This window comes from Miniopterus schreibersii (assembly GCF_964146895.1).
Source record: "Miniopterus schreibersii genome assembly, chromosome: 10".
NCBI classification, from domain to species: Eukaryota; Metazoa; Chordata; class Mammalia; order Chiroptera; family Miniopteridae; genus Miniopterus; species Miniopterus schreibersii.
Genome location: NC_138110.1, coordinates 44,028,770 through 44,046,001, shown reverse-complemented (window position 1 = coordinate 44,046,001; position 17,232 = coordinate 44,028,770). Strand labels below are relative to the sequence as shown.

The 17,232-nt window shown below is 34.7% G+C and overlaps 1 protein-coding gene across 4 annotated transcripts in view; it reads left to right on the top strand.

The window, feature by feature from the left end:
• The window catches only part of L3MBTL4 (L3MBTL histone methyl-lysine binding protein 4), a 286,253-nt gene that overhangs the window by 96,854 nt on the left and 172,167 nt on the right, over window positions 1–17,232 (top strand). For 2 of the 4 annotated variants that reach the window (XM_081149411.1, XM_081149410.1), the window contains exons 6-12: window positions 3,286–3,390; window positions 4,694–4,829; window positions 6,817–6,908; window positions 8,344–8,498; window positions 9,560–9,636; window positions 14,543–14,628; window positions 16,684–16,794. In XM_081149411.1, coding sequence (XP_081005537.1) covers window positions 3,286–3,390; window positions 4,694–4,829; window positions 6,817–6,908; window positions 8,344–8,498; window positions 9,560–9,636; window positions 14,543–14,628; window positions 16,684–16,794 — 762 coding nt within the window. The remainder of the gene's footprint in view (window positions 1–3,285; window positions 3,391–4,693; window positions 4,830–6,816; window positions 6,909–8,343; window positions 8,499–9,559; window positions 9,637–14,542; window positions 14,629–16,683; window positions 16,795–17,232) is intronic. The other 2 variants (XM_081149413.1, XM_081149412.1) reach the window with 1 other exon arrangement.

Here is a 17,232-nt window from a genome sequence, read left to right as displayed (position 1 = left end):
AATTTCTACAGCTGCTTAAATTTTCCTTCAGCATTATTAATATACCCCCTCTGAGGTCTCTCCTTCCCTTTTGCTTTCTTATCAGTGTTCTGTGTATGTATACATATGCATATATATGTGTATGTGTATATGCATGTGTATGTATACGTGTATGTGTATGTGTATGTATATGTATGTGGTGCTTTTGAAGTTAACAGAAATTTCAAAGCAGTGACAGGAGGTAGTCACATAAAACTTGTTAAATATAATCTGCTGGAAAACAGAGTAGATGTGAGAAGAAGGCTGGGCGAGTTAAACACACACATGACATTTACTTTTGTAGAAATAAAGTGTTTCTGAGAAATCATTCATTCTTGCCATTTCATTTTTGGGTTTTGTCATCTTTTAAGTTTTTTCCTTGGAAGCTTCTAAAATCTGTCAACGTAAGGAAGTTTTTAACTACATTTTACAAGCTAATTCATAAATATTTTAAAACAGTTATATCTTCCTGTGGAAAAGGCATGCCCTGAGGTATAGAAAGAGATTGAATAAACTCTGGTGCCTGTCCACAGTGGAGTACAATGCAGCTGTAGAAAGGAATGTGGGCAATTGCTGTGAGCCTACATGGAGCAGTTTCCAAGGGACATTAGGAAGAAAACACATATTCTATCCTACCTTTTATAAGAAGGAAGGGAAGATTAAGAAAAAAATAATTGCTTATTTTTACAAGCAGAAACCCAGGAAGGATAAACCAGACACCAATGAGGTTGGTTGTGCACAAGAGGTGGAATGGAGTGGATAGGGTATGGGAGGGAGAGACACTTCCTTGAGTACCTTTTTGTATAGCTTTAATTTTTGGGAGCATGTTAATATTTTGCATATTAAAATATAAAAATAATTCATTAGGAACTGAAAACAAATAGAAACAAATGAACTCAACTGTATTTCAAATGAATACCGTAAGTGCATTGAAGAAAGAAAAAAAAGCATATATCTCACTTGTGGATGGCAGTGGAGCAGGGAGGGAAAATTGCAAACAAGTCCTGAACTCTTTTGTGGGTTTATTTATTGTAGTAGTGTGGGTAGAACAATTCTGAAACTATAATAGATATACTATAGGATTTAGCACATGAGTAAATGTGTTGACCTTGTTAAAGGGGAAATAGAAATGTGGATAGAAAAAGGCAGAGCAAGTCCTTTGGGGGTGAATTGGAATTAGATGAATCTGTTTGAATTTATGATTTATAAAAATATATATGTATACATAGATTTACATACGTGTGCACATGTTTATGTATGTATGTGTATGTGTAATCTGCATGTAACTGTATAATGAAGGAATTGGACCACACTGTAGTAATTGTGTAATCAAAATTAATATCACCAATGGGGGACACACGAACATCAGGTGGCTTCCAATGTGATATCCTGAGAGGGACACATCACCACCATTCAGTGTACTGGCAAAAGAATGCATACCTGAATCTAATCGTGGAGAGACATCAGACAAATCCAAAATGAGAAAATTTCTATTTTAGTAAAATGGAAGAGAGAAAAGGCTATGTTCTTTGAAAATGTCAATGTTCTAGAAGATAAAGAAATGCTATGGAGAATGTTCCAGATTAAGGAAGACCAAAGAGACATGTCAATTAAATTTAATATCTGATCCTAGACTGAATCCTGTTTCAGATGGGAAAAATGTTATAAAGTTCATTGTTAGGTAGATTGGAAAAATTGGAATATGAATGGAATATTAGTTAAAAGTGTTATGTAAATATTAACCTACAGAGGCTGATAAATTAGCTATTTTTATGCAAGAGAATGTTTTTGTTCTTAGGGAGAGTACACTACTCTGAGGGAAACATATTTAGTATTTAGGGGTAAAGGGTCCTCGAATGATTCAGAAAAAATTATATGTACATGTATATGTATATATATATATGCATATCTGTATATCTATTTCTGTATACACACAAACATGAGAGCGAGGGAGCAAATGAAAATGATAAAGCAAGTGAGGTGGAATGTTAATATACCTAGGCAAAGGCTATAAATATTCTCTTTACTATTTGGTCTTGGAACTCTAAATTTGACATTTTCAAATGAAAGAGTTTTTCAGAAAAATAAATTTTGCTTAAAAAATAGGCATTCATATGTTAAGCAGTAATAAATAATAATACCGTTAGGGATTAGAAAGCAGCTCTTGAACTAGATTTTAATCATCATTTTCCATTAGTATACTTATACATTTATTTGCAATTAAGAATAAATTGACTAGTAATGTTGAATCTGCTTGAAACTGTCTGCTCAAAACTAATAGTAATTCAGCAAGGCTGTGGGAAATAAGATCAGTATTAAACTAAATAATAATGAATGGGAACATATTACAAAGTCTATTACAAATTAGATTTCATTTACACTACTAGCAATAAGCATTACAAAGTGCACAGAAATAAGCATGACAAAGCATTTTTGTAGTCTTTGTGAAAATTTAAAACAACACCTTGGACAGATGTAAAGATTAGATTAAATGGAGGAGAACCAGTTGCTGAATTATAGAACTCAATATGATGAAGATTGCTCTCCAGGTAGAAAGACTCATTATGAGCAAATAAGCCAATGAACAGAATAAAAAGACCAAGAAATAGACCTACAAATATGTATCAGAGATAGCTTTACAGATCAGTGGACTATTCGAAAAATTCTTGTTCAATAATTGGTTTTCCATATGAAAAAATAGACTCCTCACACCACAGAAAAAGTCTAATCCAGTTACACTGTAGATTTACATATGAAGAACAAAATTTTAAAAGAGCATTGTAAGAACATCTGTGTAAGTTCAGGGTTGCCGGGGATTTCATAGGCTAAATGTACCATCTGTACAGGAAATAATTGATATATTTTACTACATAAAAATTTTTTAAAATTGTCTACAACAGAGTCCTCAGAAACAAAGGGAAGAGCCAAGTCACAGACTGGGAATAGGTAATTATTGTCAACAACAGAGGATTGCTTCCAGAGCACAGGAAGAGCTACTTCAAATCATTAATGAAAAATGAGCAGAAGGAATAAATGTGGAGTTCACAGGACATAAGTTTTGTAGATGAACTATTTCAAAGCACATACAATGATCAAACCATCTCTCAGGGTCAAATATGTAAGAGAGTCTTCCTATCTTTAGCTATAGTACTGAGCTTCCAAACTAGCACAGTAAGTTCTTGATTGTGTGTACAGCCACACCAAGTGTTTTAATATCACATTGTGAATATATGTCAGTGGCTAATGTTATATCATGAAATTTCATAGGACCAATCCTTTCCAGAGTACGAAAATGGTTTTCAGGTTGGAATGAGATTAGAAGGCATTGACCCCCGACATCCATCTGTATTTTGTGTGCTTTCTGTAGCTGAGGTAAGAGATGGTGTTATCCTCTTGAGCTATTGCACAGTGAAGTGACAGAAGATAATTTTCTAAAGAATAATGAATTGAGTACTTTCTGTTCTAAGCAAGTTCCAGTATGTTATGGATTTATTTTAGTCAATGATGGGTGAAATATGTTTCTTAATGATTTTTTTCCTCTGAAGATTAGTTTTTTAATAAGTTCTTCATCCCTAGCAGGTACTCTTGATTTAATTGGTAAATAGTTTTCACCAGAGGTTGATAACAATCGGTGAATTCCACAATGTTGCTTTTTGTCTATTAAAGGAGACATAATTATTAAAATTTTAGCTGAACTAATCAGAAATGCATATGTAAATATCCATGAATATGAATTATATATTTCCATAAATATATGCATTTTGTGCAAATTATATAGAGTGAAGAGCCACTGATGAAAGTAAATGGCTTATAAAATGTCATAGTTACTAAATATTATATATTATTAAATTGATAAAAAAACATATATATATACATATATATATTTAAAATATGTCTTCATTGATTTCAGAGAGAGGAAGGGAGAGGGAGAGAGAGACATAGAAACATCAATGATGAGGGAGTCATTGATCAGCTGCCTCCTGCACACCCCGCACTGGGGATCGAGCCCACAACTTGGGCAAGTACCCTGACTGGGAATCGAACTGTGATCTCCCAGATCCTAGGTCGATGCTCAACTGCTGAGCCATGCTGGCTGGGCAAAGACCTGTATATTTTTAACAACATCAAAATAGAAAACACTGGTCACTTAATTTACTGATTGATTATAGCTATAAACATATATAGCATGTCTAGAGTATATGGTTCTCAGACTTTTATTATTTCCTTTATTGAGTCTGGTGGATTTATATGTTAGAGTTGAAATAAGACCACATCTATTTGGGTTTTGCTTTGTACTTTAGCTTACTCTGTCTTGGGATATGACTCCAAGCCAGACAGTAAGAGATGGGGTTTCTGAAAGGAATATTTGACAGGCATTGCTTTAATAAATAAACTCACTGATTAATAAACATGTAAATTGACCTCAGATTCCTAGACTGAGTAAAAGCGTAATTATTTCTACAGAAAAAATTCTAGGTACTTGAAAGACAGTGTATTTTGTCAGCATTTGTCTTACGTGGATGTCGTCTGTACATTTGTTCTTTAATACAAATATGTTTAGATGGAAGAATTGGTTCACATGTGTTGTTAGCATTGACAGTATATGAATATTTTAATTTTTTGTATACTTCAAATACATGACACAATGAACGGTTGCAAACATTCCATTTTGCAGGTGTGTGGCTACCGTCTAAGGCTTCATTTTGATGGTTATTTAAGCTGCTACGATTTTTGGACCAATGCCGGTTCCCCTGACATTCATCCAATAGGGTGGTGTGGAAAGACCAAACATGAATTGCACATCCCTAAGGGTAAGCAAGGATGGAAAGACAGTGAGTTGTTATTTCAGTTTTATTTTAACGACATTTTATGAAATGATAATGAGAGCCTGGTGTGATTTGGTTTCCAAAATGAAAGTTTGATCCACAAAAGGAGTAAGTCTGTAAGGATACCATTCTTAGAAATAAATATCTTTAAAAGGAAAGTATCAGTAACTGTTTGAGTCAGATACTCTGATAAAGCAACTGGGGCAGAATTAAAATCTTATGAGAGCATTTTATTTTACATAGAGTTTATTAAACCTCATAAGGAATGAAGAAACTAATGTTTGAATCGTGATTGAAATGACATCTCAATCAGTGATACTATACAGTGAGGAAACTTGACTCACTGTCATTGTTTCCAACAGAAATTATGGAGAACAGAGAAATATGAAATAGAAAACAATTTCACTTTTTTTAGATGGAAAACAAAAATCTCATCTTTGTCTTTTGTTATGTGCTAGAGGAACCTGGACTGGCAAATGTGACTGAAGCCTTTTTTATTTGCTGAGTGCTAGTGAGGTGAGGATTTGACCAGTTGAGATGCCAGTGGGCTGATTTCTTTGCACAGCAAAGTTCTGTATAAGGTCTCCTGCTTGGATGCGAGACGATTTGATGACTGTGGAAACTTTTCGAGTTAGTATATAGTCATTTTATTGGTAGTAACCAATTCAGGGTATCCTTTGGGATCTGTCCCTGAGACTAATGACAAAGTCCCTTAACCACACCTTGTTGGCTGGCTATTTAGAGCGAAAACTGGCCCATGTGGCCGGCTACTTTTCTGCCATGACCAGTCAGCAAGGTGTTTAAAAGTACTTAAATTAATGTAAGTGCAGACACAAGTTATCTCATGACTGGTCAGCAAGGTGTTTAAGGTTGCTGGATTTCATGGAAGCTGATAATAGTCCAGAGGCTCATTCATTTGGTGGGTATTTGTGGAGCCCTTACTCTGTGCAGGCACTGGGGATATAGCAGTGAATAAAATAAACCGTTTCCGTCTTTATGGGACTTCCATGCTGGAGGGGAGAAGAGTAATAAACAAAGACAAAGATTCAGTGTCCGACAGTGACGGGGTAGGAGGCCCGAGAGCATCAGAGGGACACTCTTCGACTCAGTGTGGTGCAGAAAGGCCTGAGAAGGTGACACCTGACAGATACATAGGTGAAATGAGAGAGAAAGCAATGTGGCTACGTGGTTAAGAGCACTTGTCAGAGAGAAAAGCAAGAGTGCGTGTCCCAGCGCCAGAGTGGTGGGTGCAGTTGAGGAATCATGAGAGGAAGGTGGCTGCAAGAGAGCAGCAAAGGCGAGAAGACAGGAGACAAAGTTGGAGATGCAGCCATGGCTTTGGAGGCTGTTCAAGGAGTCTGACTTTTATTCTCAGTGTAACAATGACTCAGAAAATATTTATTGAACCCGTTTTATTTGGGCCAGCACCCTGCGAGCCACTTTAGGGCACATGGATGGGACGATAATGCATTTTTTTATGGGAAACTTGTAAAGCTATGGATCAGAAAGGTGGAGCTGCCAAATGGTCTTCTGATTGTGAAGGTGTTTCTGTAACTTATGCCAAGTGTCTGGCACCTGGGATTGTTGCACCATCAGTACCTCTGATGGCCTGTTGACATGGCTTCTTCAGGAGTGATGACAAACTCAGGAACTTTTGTCTCCTTCCTTTGCCCATTTTGGAAAGTCCTAATGGGATATGAGACACCCACCAAGCCACCAGGGCACCAATCCCATATCTTAATGAGTTTAAAAAAATTGTAGGGAATGATATGAATGATAGGGAATCACACTCAACAGTTTTGAAGTTCATACCCTCAAAAATATTGAAAAAAATCTAGAAATTTTAATTTAAATCTTTGGTGTTCTGCTAAAGGACATTTAGTTTATGGAAGAAGACTGAATAAGAGTTATATATTTAGTATGCACATGGTTACGTCTTGCGGGTATCTTTAGTAATCCATCCTTTTTTTAGGTTATAGAAAAGACAAATTTGTTTGGATGAATTATTTGAAGGCCTGCAAATTCCAAAATGCTCCCAAGAAATTATTCAGAAACAGAAGTTCTGTAAGTATTTTCTGCTTCAGTATAAATTAGATTTTCCTTGAGCTTAAACTTTTAAAAATCCACTATATGTTCTGTTGTACTTTAATTTTTAAAGAATTCTTAGCTTCCTGTTGACTTTTCTCACTTAATATGTCAGTTTCTTATAGGCATACCTTTTTATCCCCTTTAAACATATAATTAAATACTTTCATGGATGGAGAGAGTTGAAAACTTTATATTTAAAGCCTGCAAAAATTTAAAATACCTTTTAGAAATGTTTTTTTTCTGTGCTTTCATTAAGGTAGTCTTTTAAAGTTAGTTTTGGTGTTTTGAAACGAGTAAATGCCCCAGGTGGATTTTGAATGTACCCATCCTAGCTGGATTTATGTGTAATAACAATGAGGGTGTCATTTTATACAGATTCAAGGGGTGTATGAGAATTTGGGCAGAGCACACTTACCCCATCTGTGTCCCCAGCTGTGTCTCCTAACTGTCTTAAGGAGAGAATGAGGATAGGTCGCAGCCCGGCCCCTCTGAGCCCGTGGGCCCAGCAGTGAGGCCACACACCAGGGAAAGGGGTGGGGAGGCCTAGAGTCAGAGGTCAGCCTTGTTATCTGCGGGCTGTGTCCCTGTGTAGGAGACTTGCCCAGCTTCTCTAAGCTTCAGTGTCCTGATCTTGAAATCAGTGTTTCATTGAATGTTTCAAGGAAAAAAATGTGAAGTTGCTTTGGAAAATGTCATGTGCTAAAGAAAACCAAAAATCAGGTTAGTACAGGTGGTGAAGAGTAGAGAAAACTTCTTCTATACTTTCCAAGTCTCGGGGCTGGCTAATTATAAGACAGCTGTACAAAAGTGTCTTTTTGTCATTGTAATGTTACTGTAAATCAGAGTCCTTAGTATTTTTAAATACTAAAAATATGTGCAGATAATAAAAAAGCATTTGGATTTTTCAACTATAGTTTTATTTGCGGATTAGTGTATGTGTTCCTTAAATATTGAAGAAGCCATTATTTTCAGATCTGATCAAAGTAAATAATTTTGGTTTTAAGGAATATATCTTTATTACTTTTCCAAAATAGTGATGTTTGAAAGCTATTCAAAAGCTTATGAGGAGCAGAGGAAATTATTTGATACTACTAAATTCATTAAACATATTTTAAAATTAATACAAATTACTCTAAGAACTGAAGAAGAGGGAAAATGACAGTGATAAAGGAAATAAAGCCTATTTGGACAAAGAGAGAGAATAGCACAGTGTAGAAGCTAATTTCCTGATCTTTGTTCTGAATGTAAACCTCCTAACCGTTTGTTGGACTATTTTTACCAGCAGTTGCTGGCTTCATTCAGGAGGGTAAGTGTTGAGACTTTTCTGATGCTAAACATCATAGAAGTTTTGACCATGTCCTGCTTGGTGTCCTTTTTCTTTTTGTGCCTCTTCTTTCTGGTGCTGTGTCAGAATGGGCCAATGCCTAAAGAATTTCAGATTGGAATGAAGCTGGAGGCCGTCGACAGAAAGAACCCTTCACTGGTGTGTGTGGCAACTATAGCAGATATTGTTGAAGATCGCTTACTAGTGCATTTTGACAATTGGGATGATAGTTACGATTACTGGTGAGACACCGTTGTGCATTTATTGTTGTGTGTTCATGTTTGGTGTTAAGAATTCCTTTCCATTCCAGTACTGTCACTGCTCTTCCTGTTCTTAAGTATGAACAACAGAAATTCACTACTTTCTCTTCTACACAAAGTGTTGAATTCAAGAGCCCAAGAAACTTTTTCTTCATTCCAGGAGAAGTTACCTAATGAGGCCTCATCTGAAATCATATGACCAGTTCAGGGCACTTCACTGTGTTCTGTCCAGTTTGTAAGGGAAGCATTTTTGTGAAGAGGGAGTTAAGAACTTGCAGTATTTTTTCCCTGAAAAATGTTGAACTCACCCTGTCATATTTTTAAAAGGGAAGATTCAGGGAGAATGGAGTGAATTATTTGAAAGCCTATGGGGAGCAGAGAAAATGCATGCTACAGTGCCATTAAACTAACATTGCATGAGTTAAAAGGGTTTTCTGGGCAAAAACCTGAAATATGGAAGGGGAGGGCATGGCAACAATAATTTTAGTAGCTGGTCTTCATAGGATGTCCTGAGTAACCAGCAAGCCCCTGCCCGAGGCTGTGGTTCTTCATGTGTATGAAGGGCCTCCTGTTTTCTTCTTTGAACTAAGCAGCAGAGCAAAGATCAATTGTTGTATGTGTCTTAGGTAGAATAGTCTGAATTCTTTGAAAAGGAGACAAAAGAAATATGTAGTCATAAGGAGTCTGATTGGGCTGTTCATAAATTTGGACTGGCCTATTAGTATTTTTCCTTGCTGCTAACAGTGATAGAAGAGGTTTATTAAAATATTCCCTCTTTGGGGATATTACTGGAAGTTCTAGTCCTAGTCAAATACTTTTTATTTTATATTTTTAAATTTCAAGGTTATATAAAAGAGAAGCTTGGTCACTCAGCTTACAAAATATACTACTAAAAATTACTTCTATTTCTCTTTAGCTATAAAATAATGTTTTAGCTGTGAAGTAACATTTTCCATGGCTTAATATCCAGAATGCTCATTACCCTTGGATTCTTTCTCCGGCTTTGAGTAATATGGGATCTAAATAGAATCCTGTTTTTGCAGGTGTGATGTAAATAGTCCTTATGTCCAACCAGTTGGTTGGTGTCAGGAGAATGGAAGAACTCTGATAGCACCCCAAGGTGAGTGAACTGGCTGGGTGTTCTTTGAGGTCATCCTGTGTGAGTAGCAATGACTATTCTTGTTTTCATTTATATAAACCAGATCACATATTGTGTTTACCCATCATGTTCCCTTAGTGTCCTTCAGTCTGCAACAGTTCTTCAGTCTTTCCTTGACTTTTATGACCTTGCCACTTTTGAAGACTATAGGTCATCCTTTGGTTTTTCTGATGCTTCCTCAGGAGTAGGTGTGGACTGCACACCTGGAGAGCAGAGTCCCAGAAGCAGTGCTGTGTTCTCATTGTATCCTCTCCAAGGTGCATGATTTCAGGCTGTTCCTTTCCTGCTAGTGTTAATTTTGGTCACCTGATTAAAGTGGGGTTGCCAAGTTTCTCCAGTGTAAAATTGCTCTTTTCCTTTTGTAAAGAATACCTATTTGCTGGAGAGTTACTTTGAGGTTATGTAAATATTTTATTTTTCATTAAACTTTCACCCACTAGTTTTTAGCATGTATAGATAGATATTCATTAGATTAATTAGTTACTAGTATGATGTTTGCCAAATGGTAACTTTCTAATTCCATTATTCCTTCTATATTTATTGTTTTATAATCTGTTTCTATCATTATGTAGGACGTTGGTGGGGGAGGGTGGGATAGAAGGGTTGGTGAGCAGCCTTCCTTGGGCTCAGGGAGCTGAAAGTCTACCAGGGATTGTTTGGTTAGTTTGTAAGTAACTGTTGTAGATGATAGCAAGGAGATTAGTTAAGAGCAAGAGCGCTTCATGGAGAAAATTATATGATTGTGTACTGCTCAGTAACAAATTACCACAAACTTAGTGGCTTAAAACAACACAAACTTATTATCTTATACTTCTGGAGGTCAGGAGTACAAAATGTGTTTCACTTATGTTTTAGAGAATTAATAAGGAGTTAGCAGGATGGCTAGATTGAGGCCATTTTATGAGAGATCTTTAAAAGTGAGAATGAGTGTATGTTGGCATCTCTGCCATAACCACGTTTAGGGAGCACTTATTTGGCAGTTAGTAGGCCACAGTAGAGAGGCCTCCGGAGTGAAAGACCACTAGGGAGATTCATGATACCCGAAAACAGGAGCATAGGCCTTCACCAGGGCTGTGGGAATGGGGCTAAGAAGAGGAAAAATACTTTGGAATTGCTACTTATTGATTTGGCAAGTGACTGAATAAGAAGACAAGTATAAGCTCTTTATTCAGAATTTCTTGTGGTCTGGAGAGCTCTGTGAATTGATGGGCCCGGGAAATAAATTTGGTTCTTGACCTTGCAATGCTCTCTTTTCTTGTAAATATCATGCTTTACACTAAATGCATTTTAATGTGGTAACAAAAAGCCACTCAAAGTGAGAAAACAAATTAAACTTGCATATTTTGCTAAGTGTGAGACAATATTTGTGGCCATTTGATACAATGTGCAATATTGCTTTATGTTATGTGTCTGCCTCAGGTAGACATTTTTCTACCATAGTCCCCATAGGATATTACTGTGATTCCATCAATAAGTGATCCTGCTCTGCAGCACAAGATATCATTATCCTTTCTCTTGTTCTTTAACTTGATTGCAAATCATAGCACCATTTCCCCAGGGCATCTCACACAGAGTGAATTCCTAACACATTTTATAGTCACACTGTAAAAGGATAGTGTTCTCTTTCTCTGTAAAGAGTGCCCAGTCATCTAAATTCTACTCTTTATGAATCAAATTTTGTTTACCATCAAACCATTATACATAATCACCAATAAAGTGAAGCAGTGCACTTCTTACAATTAAACTTCTTTAAAATAGAATTCTGTATTTTTCTTATTATAAAACTGTAGGAAATGTGTAAAATATGAAATGTTATAATGAATAAATTAAAACATTATGCCCACCATTAGACAGAACTTACCAATGTTATTCTCTTATTTATTTTTTCAATTTTCTTGTCTCTTTACTTGACCATATATATGTATTTAAAAACCAGAATTGTGATGTTAGTGTCTATATTGCTTTTATAGCCTTCCCCCCCTTTTTACTTGAAAATATAATTTTCTTTGAATAGTCTTTGACAACCTAGCTATCAATGACTGCACACTTGTTTATATTATGAAGACAACACAGTTTATTTTGTTTTTTCCTTTGCATTGGACATTAACTTTTTCTAGTTCTTAAATAATTATGGAAGGCATGCCTTTAAAGAAATTGTTGTATGTTTGCTATTTCTTTGTGTTTGTAAGTGAAATTATTGGATTACAGAGTATAGAAAAAATTTTAAGCATTTGATAAATGTTTCCATATTATCCTCCATAAAGTTTTTTCTTCTAACAATATTACAAAGTTCAGATGTGAAAAATAAAAATTATAATGAAACAATATCAGATTTCTCAAAATATAGGCAAAATTTTCTGTGAATATTGTGTTAGGATGGACTATGTTTATTTTGCTCACATTTTATCCACAAACCCTAGTACATAAAAATATACAATAAATCACATTTCTTTTTAAAATAATTTAAATAAAATATATATACAGATTGAATTAATAATCAAAAATATTCAAAGAAAATCCTTAGACCTGATGACTTCACTGGTGAATTCTATCACATTAATTACCATGAGCTACCTAGCATGTTAAACTCCTCCAAAATGTTAGTGCTTTAACACATTAAGAGTCAATTTCTTGCACCTGTCATAGCACAATCATGGTTGATAGGGGTTAGTTCTGCTCTGTGCAATTATTCTGGGACTGGGTCTTTTCCAGATCTTTGAGAATCTTTCAGTTAAGTCTGAGACTGGGAAAAGAGCTGCTGGTTGTGCATGAGAGGGCTTTCGGGGCCAAACTCAAAGTGGCTTATTATATCATTTCTACCTACATGCATTGGCCAGAACTCAGTTACATAACTGTATTTCACTGCATGGGAGTCCAGGAAATGTGTAGTTCAGCTATTTGCCCAAGAGAAAAAAGTAAACGGTTTGAACCATTAGACATTCTATGCATTACGTATTTTGCTAATTCCCATACAATTGCATATACATGCACACATACACACTCATACACCCATATGTACATGTCCTTTCTAAATCTTTGTGCTATAGAAACTATGAAGCAAAATATCCCATTATCCAGCTGTTTTACTCCTGGATGTATTCCAACCAAAATATATACTTCTAGTCACCAAAAAGAATGTCCTAGAATATTCATAGCAATACTTTCCATAATAGCCCCCAAATAGAAACTACTCAAATGACCATCACCAGTAGAATGGATAAATAAATTGTGAAAGACTCACTTAATGGAATACTATACGACAGTGAAAACAAATGTTCTGCATGCAGCAGTCTATATGAACTTCATAGTCAAAATGTTGAGCAAAACCCATGAGTGCATGTTGTATGATTCCATTTGTAAAAATATAGTACAAGCAGAACTAATATGAGAGGTTAGAAGCCAGGATAGGAGTTTTTCTTTGAGAAAAGTGGAGTTGTGGTTGCATGATGGGAGGACATGTCCTGGGTTCTGGTTATACAAGTTTGTTTGTTTTGTGAGAAATTTTCAAGCTGTCTACTTGGTTTGTATATTTTTCTTTAAATATATTTAATTTTAGTAAAGTTTAAATATGAATAAAAAATGATCAGAAATACTGGAGAACTGTACAGAAAATTACTTTAGAGATTTTAGCATAGTGTTTTAGGCTTTTTGCTTCAATTAAAAATAAACAGATTTTTAGATGGCATAGGTATTTAGATTGAATTATGCATACTTATATTATACCTTAAAACATAGATGTATACATATGTTTATACTTAAAAATTTTTAGTTGTTGATCCTATATTACACCAAAAAGAAATCCTAAGGTCTTTCAAACAAGGATTGTACAGCCAATGTTGCATTAGGAAACTACCATGTGATAAACTAGATACTATTCTTAATACTTTAAACAACCAAATTAACCACTTGGGATATCTCCTAAATAAATATTTGGTTGGTCATTAAATCAAGATGACAAAGATTATAATTGGTTTTTAGAAAGTAAAAGAAAAATATTTTGTAAAAGTTTGTCTAGCGGTCTAAAGCTGTATTCAGGGACAATGATGATTATTCATAGTGTTAAATGCTTCCATTATTAAAGAAAAAGAAAAGAAATTAGTTTTACAATTCAATTTGGCAGGACAAGTATCAAACAAACCTATGGGAAATATGAGAAGGAAGGAGTAAGAGTAAAAGCAGCAAATGAGATAATTAGAAAGACAAAAGAAAACAGTAGAGCTGATGAATTAATCTAGGTACTTATTTCTTGAAAGGAAAAAGAAAAAAAACACAGCAATCTTGACAGTCCTCTGGCAAATGTAATTAGGAATAAAATAACACAAACATAGAGAAACAAAAGACCCAATTAGATGGAAATTTTTAAAAACATAGAGTGCTTTATATCATTTTTTTACCAATGTGTTTTTTAAATTGCAGTGATAACAGCAAACCTGGGAAATTATAATGACAAAGATTTAAATATGCGAATAAAACCCTAATAGATGCAGAATTATTAGAGATTCGATTTTCAGTTTATGGTTTGACATCAGTGATTGTGCGTTTTTGCAAACTTGTGAAGAGGCCTTCCAGGCATAAGCTGGCTCTGCCAAGTACTCACATCACCATTTGGTCTTGGCCAACCTGCTTACCCTTGTTGAGTGAATGAATGAACCAGTGAATGAGTGCTCTTGTGCCTTCGTGGGGCAAAACAGCCCTCTCAGAGGTTATCATAGACTTCAGTTAGGTAATATATGTGACATTCTTAGTATAGGGACTACTAAATAGTAAGCATTCAAATAACAGTAGGTGTCATTATTCTCAGATGTCTTATAGTATATGGGAATCAAAATATCAATGAGTAATCTTTTGATATTTATATATTTTTAAGGTTATCCTGATCCAGAAAATTTTTCCTGGACAGAATATCTGGAAGCTACTCAAACTAGTGCAGTTCCTGCCAAAGTATTTAAAATGGTAAGTTCGTGTCCATATACATTCTCAACTTTAAACAATGTCCATGTTGAGTCATGCCTTTTTTGGGCAGTTTTAAATTATTCTAGTTTTTTTCTTTTTAAACTCATGACCAGTTTGCCTTGCTTTTATTTAAAAATACAGGGGAGGTGACTCATTTACTGTTGTTTCTGTGCATAAATGTAGGCGATGATTTCCCTCCTTGAAAAACACAGGCATCCCACAATAGTGCTGTTAAAAGCCCCTCATTAACCTCTGATGAGTGAGCCTTTCATTTCTGGTTCTATAAATTCACAACTCTCATGTCTTAGGGATTGTTTGAATGTCAAAGGTGCCATAATAAAATAGGGGAATTGTTTGTAGCCCAAATGCTACAGTTTTATCCACTTTGAGGGAAATATTGCTTTTAGCATTTGTTAAAATACCAACTTTTAAAGATCAAATTTGAATTTATTTACTTATTCCAGGATTGACCCAAGTATGAATTACTTTGTAAAAGAAAGTACTTTGATAGTATAGTTAAAAATATTTATGCTCTACACCAGTGGTTTTCAAACTTTGTTCCCTTTCAGCTCTAATGGTGTGCTCCCGGCTCCCCAACTTATCTTTAATCAGAATTTTATATAGTGAGCTTCTACATATGATTTCATTTGCTGAAACTTTTCTAAGGATTAAAAGGGGTTTAAAACAAAATGCTGTTTCATTTATTTAAAAAATTTATCATAATAGGCTGGATTTGGGAGGAAGAGGTATAGTTTAATTAAGAAGACTAGACATTCTGGAGTATTAGAGAAGGTTTTAAGAATTCTAAAAAATTAATTAGCAAAATTATCAGTTGCTTTCAGTCTCCCTCTCTTGCTTTCTGTCAAAACTTCATTTTAGTTTCCCCAAAGGAAAATTACGAGAAAATGAAATTATGAAAAAGTTTAGCTAGACAACTTCTAGACTCTGGGGTTATTATTGTTTCACCTAAAGCTTTAGCATCTTCAATACAAACAAAACCTTGGTTGTGAGGTCAGTGACCTTGGGGAGAACAGGAAGATTTTCAGGGACCAGAGACCTAGTTATAGTCAGTATACTCTGTTTAGTAGATTTAATAATGCATTTTAGAAAGAAAATATGCTTCCACAAAAGCTGGAGAGAAACAAACCAGATATTGGAGAAAGATTTAACTGTTTATCACTCATGTATTATGAGAATTTTATTTTCCTATTGCCATTTCTAGACTTAAGAAATTCAATATATTTTCATTCTCAGTAAAGTGAATTGAACACTTCTATGTGTAGTAGCTTTCAAGGGAAACTTTTTTGCAAACCTATAAATACTGTCACAGATGTCTTTTGACTTTGATTTTGTTAAATTTCCTTAGTTTCAGTGTAAGTCCTGGTATATTCTTCTGACTCCCATTTTCTTTATTATTACCTGAGTGTTCATCATTATAGACTCCCGGTTCCTGGCATTTTAAGTCTTAGAACAAACCTTAAATTAATACAGTTTAACATGCTTATGTTACAGATAAAGTAACAAAAATATAGGTCATGGCTTTAAATCGCATTGCAGTATTATTTTATAATAGTTTGACAGTTGAAACTATGAAGATTTTATCTAAATATTTCAAAATTTAGAGTTATAAAGGATTGTGGTTATCCCTTCTAATTACTTATTAAATAATTTTGCATTCTGGGTCATACACTCCAAAGCTGGGCAGTGAAAATAGTCAACAATTTCTTAATTTATAAGGTTAATTTCAGGAAAAAAATCTAAAGCAATAGATAAACTGTAATAAGATCCTTTTAGAACCTTGTGTGATCATTAATGAATTTATGATTTAATCTGTCTCTGTCCTTTTAGCTGTCTTGAAATGACCAAAAAATTCTTTCTCTTACACTTTTTATGTAACTGTATAATATACATGAAGTCCTATGTCCTCTTAAAATGAAATTCAATTTGTATTAAAGATCTGAATGTAAAACTAGAACAATAATATTTTTGGAAAAATTTAATAGCATAACTGAATTGTTGAAATTTGCATGTCTTGTTGCACTTGTAATGTTACAGCGGTTACCTCATGGTTTTCTGCCGAATATGAAACTTGAAGTTGTGGATAAACGAAACCCCAGGTTAATTCGAGTTGCTACGATTATAGCTGTTGATGACCAAAGACTAAAGGTACACGTTTTAGATTATTACGTTGTTACACTGGCATTTCCCCTCGTTTCCTACAGAAGCTCTGATTTCTTGGCACAGTAGAAGAATAAAACTTCAACTGACTTCATTTCTAGTCAAATGTCTTTGGGTAGAGAGATTGCCAGCTGAGGTGACCTGTGATACAGGAAATCCATTGGTTAGACACAGCTGACTTTGAGAGGGCTTCGAAATACGTTCTTCTTTCGATTTGATGTTTAGACCTTATAAGCTTTCTTTCTTTCTTTAAGCTTCTTTTTGTTGGTATAAGATTTTTCTTGAAGTGGTTGTCATTTAACAGTTTATTAAGAACAATTAAGTCCTTGTTTTCTACCATTCTTTGTCACATCGAAAAGAAATAAATAGAAAACTTTAGTCACGATAGCTAAAGCAAAAGGTCAGATTTTGAAGTAAAGATTTGAT